Consider the following 12561-nt stretch of genomic DNA (forward strand, 5'->3'; position numbering starts at 1 on the left):
GGGGAGGGAAGGAAGGAAGGAAGGGAGGAAGGAAGGAAGGAAGGAAGGAAGGAAGGAAGGAAGGAAGGAAGGAAGGAGTATGTTTGTTGTGCAACCTTATATCTGTTTATTTGGGCCATAGTTAGATCAGAAGAGCTTATGCCAACTCACACACTGATAATATTGAAACAGTTCAAGATACAGATGTAGTGGAATTAAGGTGGCCTCATAGGCTAGAGTGAGCTGTAGCATGCTCTTAGGCAGCTGTTCCCCTAACCCCTCCTTTCTGTAGGCTGTAAGACTATTGTGTCCTCCTTTAAACAGGACAACTAACTGTATCAGTTTTATTTTACTCATATATATTTTTACTTAGCAAAAAAGTCTTCATGCAACAAGTCTCTATGTTTAATTTTTATTTAAGTCCTCTCTGATTCTTGAACCTAAATTGTTGTCATGGCATCATCATAGCCCAAGAAAGGCAACAAGTTCAGGGTTGTGGTGTGTCGCTAAGGATCCCAGATCTCTGGAAAGCCCGTGCTCCTGCTCACAAAAGCTATTTATTTTTTAAGGAAGCTGCTTTTCAAGATAAAACAAGATTTCAAAATCAAAAGGTATTTGTAAGTGACATTAGTGAAACACTTTTGAGATGGGATGCTGAAGATACATGTGATTAACAACTCTACAAAAAATTACAGCTGGATATTTCTCTTTAGCTGAACTGATAAGTCAGACCAATTATTGCATAACTTTTTCAAAGTACAAAATTTATAAACATTCATTCCAAGTGATATAGAGTAATGATATTAATAATATCAAGTATATATAGTGGTTCATAACTTTCAAAATGTCTTTTAAAAGCAATGCCTTGTTTGAATCATTTGACAAGAACGATAACCATGTATTTGTGGTACATGGCACATATGTTATTATGGCATGTTACTTGCTTTTTTTTGTTTAGTGAATTCTCCAACATCCCTTACAACTTGCAGCCAGGCACAAAGCCCATTGTCTGATACTTTCTTGAACTTTTCCTGACCTTATAATCCAAAAGTAAATTATGTTAATAGAAAATTTATCTTTAAACATCTTCATCACAATTTATAAACTTTATCTTAAAGCAAATTTATTGAGAAAAATAATCATATTTTTGATGGAAAATGACATTGAAATGTGAAAGGGTATTTATGAAAGAAGATCAAATGTCATTCAGAATTGACATTTAGTGAAATTTAGTTTAAGTGGAAACTAACCTTATCAACACATATCAACAATATTTTTCTCAAACTTTTAAAAAATACTAACATATGGTTGAAAAAATTTTCCAAAATTATTTTTCAGTTCCTAATAGTTATTTGATAGTAATGGAGAGGCCATGTTTTTAGTTTAACCATGTTAAGTTTTCCTGTATCTTTATCTCCCTGCTTAGGAAAAGGAAGACGACAAATCAGACACCTCAAGTTCTCAGCAGCCTAAAAGCCCCCAAGGTCTGAGCGACACGGGATATTCTTCTGATGGAATATCAAGCTCACTTGGTGAAATTCCAAGTCTTATTCCAACTGATGAAAAGGATATTCTCAAGGGACTCAAAAAGGACTCTTTTTCACAAGAAAGCAGCCCTTCCAGCCCCTCAGATTTGGCTAAATTAGAAAGTACAGTCCTATCTATTTTGGAAGCTCAAGCAAGTACACTTGTTGATGAAAAGTCAGAAAAGAAAACACAACCCCATGAAGTTTCTCCTGAGCAGCCTAAAGACCAACAGAAAACTCAGAGTGTGTCTGAAACCTTGGAAATTACTATTTCAGAAGAGGGGATCAAAGAAAGTCAAGAAGAAAGGAAAGACACTTTTAAAAAAGATACCCAGCAAGATATTCCTTCCAGCAAGGACCATAAAGAAAAGTCTGAGTTTGTTGATGACATAACTACTAGAAGAGAGCATTATGATTCAGTTGAAGAGAGTAGTGAAAGTGAAAACTCACCTGTTCCACAAAGAAAACGAAGAACTAGTGTTGGCTCATCAAGCAGTGATGAGTATAAACAGGAAGACAGCCAAGGATCAGGGGAAGAGGAGGACTTCATTCGAAAACAAATCATAGAAATGAGTGCTGATGAAGATGCTTCAGGTTCTGAAGATGATGAGTTCATCAGGAACCAGCTCAAAGAGATTAGTAGTAGTACTGAGAGCCAGAAGAGGGAAGAAACCAAGGGAAAAGGCAAAATAACAGCAGGGAAACACAGACGACTGACTCGAAAAAGTAGCACAAGCATTGATGATGATGTAGGAAGACGTCACTCATGGCATGATGAAGACGATGAAGCATTTGATGAAAGTCCTGAACTTAAATACAGAGAAACTAAAAGTCAGGAAAGTGAAGAACTTGTAGTTGCTGGAGGAGGAGGGCTACGCCGATTTAAAACAATTGAGCTCAACAGTACAATAACAGATAAATATTCTGCAGAGTCATCACAGAAAAAAACAAGTTTGTATTTTGAGGAAGAGCCAGAATTAGAAATGGAAAGCCTGACAGACTCACCTGAAGATAGGTCAAGGGGAGAGGGGTCTTCGAGTCTGCATGCTTCCAGCTTCACTCCTGGTACATCCCCTACATCAGTATCATCACTTGATGAGGACAGTGACAGTAGCCCGAGTCACAAAAAAGGAGAGAGCAAACAGCAACGCAAAGCTCGGCACAGATCACATGGCCCTCTTTTGCCTACTATTGAAGATTCTTCAGAGGAAGAAGAATTGAGAGAAGAAGAAGAATTATTAAAGGAGCAAGAAAAGCAGAGGGAAATAGAACAGCAACAAAGAAAGAGTTCTAGTAAAAAATCGAAGAAAGACAAAGACGAACTTCGAGCTCAGAGAAGAAGGGAAAGGCCAAAGACACCACCTAGTAATCTCTCTCCCATTGAAGATGCATCTCCAACAGAAGAGTTACGTCAGGCTGCAGAAATGGAGGAGCTCCATAGATCTTCTTGTTCTGAATATTCACCTAGCATAGAATCAGACCCAGAAGGTTTTGAAATAAGCCCGGAAAAAATAATAGAAGTACAAAAAGTTTATAAATTGCCCACAGCTGTGTCATTATACTCACCAACAGATGAGCAATCTATTATGCAGAAAGAAGGTAGCCAAAAGGCGTTAAAAAGTGCTGAGGAGATGTATGAAGAAATGATGCATAAAACACACAAATACAAAGCTTTTCCAGCTGCAAATGAACGAGATGAAGTGTTTGAAAAAGAGCCTTTGTATGGTGGAATGCTAATAGAGGATTATATTTATGAATCTTTAGTAGAAGACACGTACAATGGATCTGTAGATGGCAGCCTGCTAACAAGGCAAGAAGAAGAAAATGGATTTATGCAGCAGAGAGGAAGAGAGCAAAAGATAAGACTTTCAGAACAAATTTATGAAGATCCTATGCAGAAAATTACAGACCTCCAGAAAGAGTTTTATGAGTTAGAAAGCTTACATTCTGTTGTGCCTCAGGAAGATATTGTTTCAAGCTCTTTTATCATCCCAGAAAGCCATGAGATAGTGGACCTGGGTACTATGGTAACTTCTACAGGAGAAGAAAAGAAACTACTAGATGCTGATGCTGCCTATGAGGAACTTATGAAGAGGCAACAGATGCAGTTAACACCTGGATCTAGCCCAACCCAGGCCCCCATCGGTGAGGATATGACAGAGTCCACCATGGACTTTGACAGAATGCCTGATGCATCTTTGACATCAAGTGTTCTCTCAGGAGCATCTCTTACAGATTCGACCAGCAGTGCAACACTGTCTATCCCAGATGTTAAAATAACCCAACATTTTTCAACAGAAGAAATTGAGGATGAATATGTAACCGATTATACAAGAGAAATTCAAGAGATAATTGCCCATGAATCGCTGATTTTGACCTACTCGGAGCCTTCAGAAAGTGCTACATCTGTCCCACCCTCTGACACACCTTCTCTCACATCATCTGTTTCCTCGGTCTGTACCACAGATAGCTCTTCACCCATTACTACCCTGGATAGCATAACCACAGTTTATACAGAACCAGTGGACATGATAACTAAATTTGAGGATTCTGAGGAAATTTCTTCATCAACTTATTTTCCAGGCAGCATTATAGACTACCCGGAAGAAATAAGTGTATCTTTAGATCGGACTACCATATCAGATGGTAGAGCTAGTGCTGATCATATTATTTCCTTATCCGATATGGCATCTTCTATCATAGAATCTGTAGCACCTAAACCTGAAGGGCCAGTTGCTGACACTATTTCTACTGACTTATCTATAGCTGAAAAGGACCCAGTGAAGAGCGCCCAGAAGGAAACTGGGAATGGAATCATTCTGGAAGTTTTGGAAGCTTACAGAGATAAAAAGGAGTTGGAGGCCGAACTAACAAAAAGTAGCTTCTCTGAAACTGTGTTTGATCACCCACCTTCTTCTGTAATAATCCTTCCAATGAAAGAGCAGCTTTCAACTACGTACTTTACATCTGGAGAGACCTTTGGTCAGGAAAAACCTGTGTCTCAGTTACCATCTGGCAGTCCTTCTGTTTCCTCTCTTCCAACTAAACCTCGCCCATTCTTTAGAAGTTCTTCTTTGGACATATCAGCTCAACCTCCTCCCCCTCCTCCCCCTCCCCCTCCTCCTCCTCCTCCACCACCGCCACCTCCTCCCCCACCACTTCCTCCACCAACTTCACCGAAACCAACTATTCTTCCTAAAAAAAAGTTAACAGTTACAGCTCCAGTGACTACAGCTACACCTCTGTTTGATGCTGTTACTACTGTAGAGACCACAGCTGTTCTGAAAAGTAGTGGATTACCTGTTACAAGAATATGTACCACCGCACCTCCTCCTGTTCCTCCTAAGCCGTCTTCAATTCCATCTGGACTTGTATTTACCCACAGGCCTGAGCCAAGCAAACCTCCAATCGCCCCCAAACCAGTGATTCCTCAGATTCCAGCAACTACACAAAAACCAACAGATATACACCCCAAACCAACAGGCCTATCTTTAACTTCAAGTATGACCTTAAATTTAGTGACTTCAGCAGATTATAAATTGCCTTCCCCTACCTCCCCACTTTCCCCACACTCCAACAAGTCCTCACCAAGATTTTCCAAATCCCTCACGGAAACTTATGTAGTTATTACATTGCCATCTGAACCTGGGACTCCGACAGATGCTTCTGCTAGTCAAGCAATTACCAGTTGGCCCTTGGGATCACCCTCCAAAGATCTGGTTTCTGTTGAACCTGTGTTTTCTGTAATTCCTCCTATGACAGCTGTAGAAGTTCCAAGTTCATCAGAACAGACCTTCTTTATCTCTGGAGCTTTACAGACATTTTCTCCTACCCCTGTCACAGCACCCTCTTCATTTCAAGCAACTGCCATGTCAGTTACACAGTTTGTCACTACTGAAGTTTCCAAGACTGAGGTTTCAGCAACCGGAAGTACAGCTCCTAGTGTTGGTCTCAGCAGCATTTCCATAACAATTCCTCCAGAGCCTCTTGCTCTAGATAACCTACATTTAGAGAAGCCTCAGTATCAAGAAGATGGAAAATTGCAACTTGTTGGTGATGTAATTGATTTGCGTACAGTACCAAAGGTAGAAGTTGAAACAACTGATAAATGTATTGATCTTTCTGCTTCTACAATGGATGTGAAAAGGCAGATCACAACAAATGAAGTTTATGGGAAACAAATTAGTGCTGTCCAACCCTCTATTATAAATCTTAGTGTAACATCATCAATAGTGACTCCTGTATCTCTGCCCACTGAGACAGTGACCTTTGTCACATGCACAGCTAGTGCAAGTTACACTACAGGCACAGAAAGCCTAGTGGGTGTAGAACGTGCAATGACAACACCACTCCAGCTTACAACATCAAAGCATGCTGAGCCCCCATACAGGATACCAAGTGACCAGGTCTTTCCTATAGCTAGGGAAGAAGCGCCGATAAACTTATCTCTAGGTACTCCAGCACATGCAATGACATTGGCTGTTACAAAACCTGTCACTGCGCCTCCTGTTGGTGTCACAAATGGATGGACTGATAGCACCATATCCCAGGGGATCACTGATGGGGAAGTAGTGGATCTCAGTACAACCAAGTCTCATAGAACAGTCGTAACAATGGATGAGTCTACTTCAAGTGTGATGACCAAAATAATAGAAGATGATGAAAAACCCGTTGACTTAACAGCAGGGAGAAGAGCTGTGTGCTGTGATGTGGTTTATAAATTACCGTTTGGAAGGAGCTGCACAGCACAGCAGCCTGCAACTACTCTTCCTGAGGATCGTTTTGGTTATAGGGATGACCACTATCAGTATGATCGATCAGGGCCATATGGTTATAGAGGGATTGGGGGAATGAAGCCTTCCATGTCTGACACAAATTTAGCAGAAGCTGGACATTTTTTCTATAAAAGTAAGAATGCTTTTGATTATTCTGAAGGAACTGACACAGCAGTAGATCTGACTTCAGGGAGAGTTACTACAGGTCAGTATGATGTGGCAGCAGACCTTTCCTTGAAATATAATTATGGTGTTCCTCATCTCATTTCAGGATGAAAATGTGGTTCCTTTTCCAGTTTTGTTACTTTTTCTCTTTCTTTGGATGTTTTAGCAGCATATTTTGGAGTACATGTGCGCTTTTGTTCCTTCATGTTAAAAAAAAATTTGTTCTGCTCAAAATCACCTGCATGTGCCTGCATGTTCAACATTGCTTTCATTCCGCATCTAATTAGGTTAACCTGTGGATTTGCATGCAGTCTCATTCATTATGTTCATCAAGATGAGAGGGTTTTCAAACTCAAAAAGCAGCATTCATTCTGGGAACTGGACTATAACTCTGCCCTGTATTTCAGGTGAGGTAATGGATTATTCAAGCAAGACTACAGGTCCATATCCAGAAACACGACAAGTCATTTCAGGAGTTGGGATTAGTACCCCACAGTATTCCACAGCAAGAATGACACCACCGCCAGGACCCCAGTATTGTGTGGGGAGTGTTTTGAGGTCATCTAATGGTGTTGTCTATTCTTCAGTAGCAACTCCGACACCCTCTACCTTTGCTATCACCACACAACCCGGCTCCATTTTCAGCACCACAGTGAGGGATTTGTCTGGTATTCATACAACTGATGCAGTGACTTCATTACCTGCCCTGCACCATAGCCAGCCAATGCCTAGATCGTATTTTATAACAACAGGTGCATCTGAAACGGACATTGCAGTAACTGGTATTGATATCAGTGCCAGCTTGCAAACTATTACTATGGAGTCTCTTACTGCTGAGACAATAGACTCTGTTCCCACTTTAACCACAGCATCTGAAGTGTTTCCTGAAGTGGTGGGAGATGAAAGTGCTCTTTTGATTGTCCCTGAAGAAGATAAACAACAGCAGCAGCTAGACTTGGAGCGTGAGCTCCTGGAGCTGGAGAAAATAAAGCAACAGCGCTTTGCTGAGGAATTGGAGTGGGAACGTCAGGAAATTCAAAGATTCCGAGAACAAGAAAAGATCATGGTTCAGAAAAAGTTGGAGGAGCTGCAATCTATGAAGCAACACCTTCTCTATCAGCAAGAAGAAGAGCGGCAAGCCCAGTTCATGATGAGGCAGGAGACGTTAGCTCAGCAACAGTTACAGCTTGAGCAGATCCAACAGCTGCAACAACAGCTTCACCAGCAGCTGGAGGAGCAAAAGATTCGGCAGATCTACCAGTATAACTATGACCCTTCTGGAACTGCTTCTCCACAAACCACTACAGAGCAGGCAATTTTGGAAGGTCAGTATGCTGCCCCAGAAGGCAGTCAGTTTTGGGCAACTGAAGATGCAACCACTACAGCTTCAGCTGTTGTGGCAATTGAAATACCACAAAGCCAAGGATGGTACACCGTTCAGTCTGATGGTGTTACTCAGTACATTGCCCCACCTGGTATCCTGAGCACTGTTTCAGAAATACCTCTAACAGATGTTGTTGTAAAAGAGGAAAAACAGCCCAAAAAGAGAAGTTCTGGAGCTAAAGTCCGAGGACAGTATGATGAAATGGGAGAAAATATGGCAGATGATCCCCGAAGTTTTAAAAAGATAGTGGACAGTGGTGTACAAACGGATGACGAAGATGCCACAGATCGGAGCTATGTGAGTAGGAGAAGGAGAACTAAAAAGAGTGTGGATACAAGCGTCCAAACTGATGATGAAGATCAGGATGAGTGGGATGTGCCTACTAGATCAAGGAGGAAAGCTCGTGTAGGGAAATATGGTGACAGCATGGCAGAGGCTGACAAGACCAAACCCCTTTCCAAAGTCTCCAGCATAGCAGTTCAAACGGTAGCAGAGATATCTGTGCAAACTGAACCAGTTGGAACCATAAGAACACCCTCCATACGGGCACGAGTGGATGCCAAGGTAGAAATAATTAAACACATTTCAGCACCTGAAAAGACTTACAAAGGGGGCAGTTTAGGATGTCAAACAGAAGCAGATTCAGACACACAAAGTCCTCAATACCTGAGTGCCACATCTCCACCCAAAGACAAGAAACGCCCAACACCTTTAGAGATTGGTTATTCATCTCACCTCCGGGCAGATTCCACAGTACAGCTGGCTCCTTCCCCACCCAAATCCCCCAAAGTCCTTTATTCACCCATCTCACCACTTTCACCAGGCAAAGCCTTAGAATCAGCCTTTGTACCTTATGAAAAACCCCTCCCTGATGATATAAGTCCACAGAAAGTACTGCATCCAGATATGGCTAAAGTTCCCCCAGCAAGTCCTAAGGCAGCCAAGATGATGCAGCGTTCTATGTCTGACCCCAAGCCTCTGAGTCCAACAGCAGACGAAAGTTCCAGGGCTCCTTTTCAGTATACCGAGGGCTATACGGTAAGAGTGATTCTTTTCAGTTGGAAGGCAATGGATGAGTTGTTAATCATGTGTTTTCAGACTTTTAGGAGGCAATCAGGCTCCTGGTACCTTAGAAACCTAATACTAGATTAGAGTGAAGATTATTGCCTTAGAAATTTACACTATGTATGTGTGTGTGTGTGCGTGTGTGTGTGTGGAAAACCATACATTCCTTAAAAATACCAAAGAAAGAAAACATTATGTGAAGAAAATGATTTTATTATTTTAAGACAATGAAATCGAAAGTCTTATTCTTATATCAAAATCTCCCAAATGTCAACGTAACTGTGATTTCAGTAAACATAATATTCATTTTCAGGCATTATAGGAAACATTAAACAGATAATGCAAACGGTGACTATAAATTTAGACCATGGATATTTAGTGGGAGAGATCATCTTGTCAGTATCCTCTTCCTCCAGCCAGAATGTTTTCATTAAAAGGCTTGGAACACTTACTGGTCAAAAGAGAACATTTCTGAGGCAGACAGATAAAAGTGTAATATAATCATCATAGTTCATCCATGCTTATTTTATTTCTGGCAACTTTATTAATCTAAACTCAGGTAAACCTTAGTCCTAGTGCTCACAGAAGCGAAAATAATTTTTCATGTTTCTTTGGATAATATAAATTAATTATTTTCAAATATATAGGTATGCTTCAAGGGGAAAAGAACATATACAGATGTATCTGTGAAGATCTGTATAACAGAGAATAAGAAATGTTGATAATCAGATATAAACCAGATATTTCCTACTTAAGAAAATCTAATATACATAACTATCCAGAAAGTGATTGACAGACGTAATAGCTCAATTTAGAACAAGACTTCTGTTCGAATTAGAAGTTCCCCTAATGCATGATTACTGAGCTCTAGGTTTTGAACCCTGAAGCTTCTAAGTAGGTTTTTCTGAGACAGTGTTACATTTCCACTGACCCATATGTGTTAAACACTGGCTGTGGGCTGAAAAATATGTCATGATATATGACTGTAAGTCTACTCGTAGGTATATAGCCATCAGTGGTCATAATAGTAAATTATAAATTTATGTTTGTTTTCTAGTTTTCTAGTAGAATTGTATTATTACATATTTACATAAGCTAAAAGTAAAGCTGTTTTCACGTCAAGGGGAGAGATAATAACTATAGAATCAGGAAACCTCTGGTATATTGAGATTTCATCCAGTATACAGAGAATTATTTCATGCGTAGTGTTGTTTCCAGAATTTAATCTATTAATATTGTTGAAAAGTGATTTTTAAGTTAGTTATAATATATAGGGTTTTTTTTATAAGTTTGTTCTAGAAATTCACTTAAAGAGTTATGTGAACAACTTTGAAATATGATTTTTGGCAGTATTTTCAAAGCAATAGTGAAGACTTCCATTACTAGAAAGAACAGGCTTTCCAGGTGGAATATTTACTATTTACATAATATGTATCCCTGTACCCTTAATTCAGATGAACTCAGCTAACAAAGAGTCTCAAGTTATCAATATTTTTTTCCTCACAAAGTATGCACTTTGGATTTGGAAATGTATCCATTTGGAAATTGATACAATGGGTTGTAAAGGTTGTATTACTGATTGTGTCAGCAATATTGATAAGCTAATCATAAAGGAAGTTGAGTAGAATTAGCAAATAATACCCAGAATCTGAAAAACCCTAGGTGTTCTGAGCCTCAAAGCACAATTCAGTGGTTCTTTTTCCAGTTGGTCAAGTTAAATCCATACTTTAATATGGAATAGTACAAATTCAAAGGTATTGTCTTACTACATGCACAGGTAGATCATTTTATACACAGGCAGTGTTTTTAACACTCTAGAGACTATGAGTCTAAGATGTGAATTTTATAATTTCTAGGCAAATGTCTAGACATACTTTGAGCCTATTTTAAAGTAAATAAATTTCTTAATTATAAGTGTGAATTACTAAGTATTAACTATACTGAAAAAAATAATTTTCTTAGGGATATTCGTAGTAATGTGAATTGAAGAAGGCTAGCTCAGTAGTTTACAGGTTGTTAATTTTCACAGACCAGTAAGACTGAAAAAACTTACACCACTCAGTAGGCACTGAAACAACACTGTGACACATATAATACAGGTTAAAAGATAAGTTTTATACTCTATCAGATTCTGAATCAATCTGTCCTCCTCCTGAAAGTGTCAGGAGAGGTTGCAAAGAAGAGGTCTGAGTCATGAAGATTGAGACCTCTGCTGGACCATGAAGAGAAAAATGGAGGTGATTGTAACTAGAGGGAATAAATGGACAAAGTTTCAGATTGATGAACAGACATAAAGCAAAGAGGAGGAGAAAAGGGTTTACTGTAAATACAACCAGAAAGTCGAGTGAGGGCCAGGTCACTGGAGATCTAATCTGCTGCCTTACAAAGTTTGGATTTATTTCCTGTGGCTATGAGGATCATAGACCAGAGCCACCATCATCTTTCATTTAGAATGTGCACAGCCCTTGGACTCCTTCTACACTTGCCTTTACTACCATCAATTCTCTAACAGCACCTAGAGTGATTTTTTAAAACGTACATCAGATTATGTTACTTGCAGCACAGTTTAAACTCTATTAAGATCTCATCAAATTCAAAATACATTAGAAATTTCTTAACAAGGCCACATGTGATGTGATCTCTGCTTGTTTCATGACCTTATTGATCACTCTCCAAACTTTTCCCCCTCCTCACTCTGCTCCGACCATAGGCCGTGCTGTTCTTTGGATGTGCCAACCTCACCCCCACCCAGGGCACATGTCTGTGCCTCTCTCTCCCCAGATATATGTATGCTCACTCCTACATACAGATTTCTGTTCAAAGTGGTGGCATTACAGGCGTGAGCCACCGCACCTGGCCCAGTGTTACAATTTTTACTTCTGTTTCCTGTTTGTTTTTCTTCCATTTTGTACATAGACCACACTATACTTTCTCCATTTATTTCCATCTAGTATTTTTGCATGTATCTGTGGATTATCTCTAGCACCATGTTTATGAGGATTCCATAAACCAGAGCTCCAAAATGCCTTCCTTACACCCTTTCTCTTTCTTCTGCACAATGAGACTGATTCACATCCTAACCCAGATGATCAATAACTTCAATCAGAAGGTTACTGTAGCATGCTGTCTACAAAGTCGGGGAGAAAAGTGACATTATCTATTGCATAGCAATGTAAATTCAAAGAATTTTTTAGAGCTAGAAGTTACCTAATCTTGAAATAAATTTTCAAGATTTCTCTCTCTTAAAGTATAACATTTTTCTTAGTGATTTTTCTATCAAAAAAATAGTTTGTATATTTCAGAAATATCACATTTTGGCAATGATAGGACACACTACTTTTTGTGCTAAAAAAAATAGCTACAATTAAAATGTTATCACCTCTATGTGGCCTTAAAAGTACATAGGCTATTAATCGTTGAAGCTATTTCGTCCCCTTAGACTTGTTTAATAATTTTAGAAAGTTTTTAGTAATAGGCAAACTTCTTATTAAAATCTTTTTGTTCTAGTGTTTAAGCCAGTATCCTATTGCAAAGCAGATGGCATTCATGAGCTGATTTTTACAAGAATATGCTTTGCTTCACTGATTGCTGTTTTGATAGCTATTTTTAAAATTTTTGGAATCCTTTAATGTCTATTTCTGAAAGTAATTTCCATAACCTAAATTGA

General features: G+C 39.3%; 1 protein-coding gene across 1 annotated transcript in view; it reads left to right on the forward strand.

The window, feature by feature from the left end:
- The window catches only part of PCLO (piccolo presynaptic cytomatrix protein), a 400611-nt gene that overhangs the window by 199282 nt on the left and 188768 nt on the right, over positions 1–12561 (forward strand). Inside the window, exons 5-6 of the mRNA XM_015134174.3 lie at positions 1406–6485; positions 6853–8867. Of these exons, the coding sequence (XP_014989660.3) occupies positions 1406–6485; positions 6853–8867 (7095 nt within the window). The remainder of the gene's footprint in view (positions 1–1405; positions 6486–6852; positions 8868–12561) is intronic.

This window comes from Macaca mulatta, chromosome 3 (genome assembly GCF_049350105.2).
Source record: "Macaca mulatta isolate MMU2019108-1 chromosome 3, T2T-MMU8v2.0, whole genome shotgun sequence".
In the NCBI taxonomy this organism is placed as follows: domain Eukaryota; kingdom Metazoa; phylum Chordata; class Mammalia; order Primates; family Cercopithecidae; genus Macaca; species Macaca mulatta.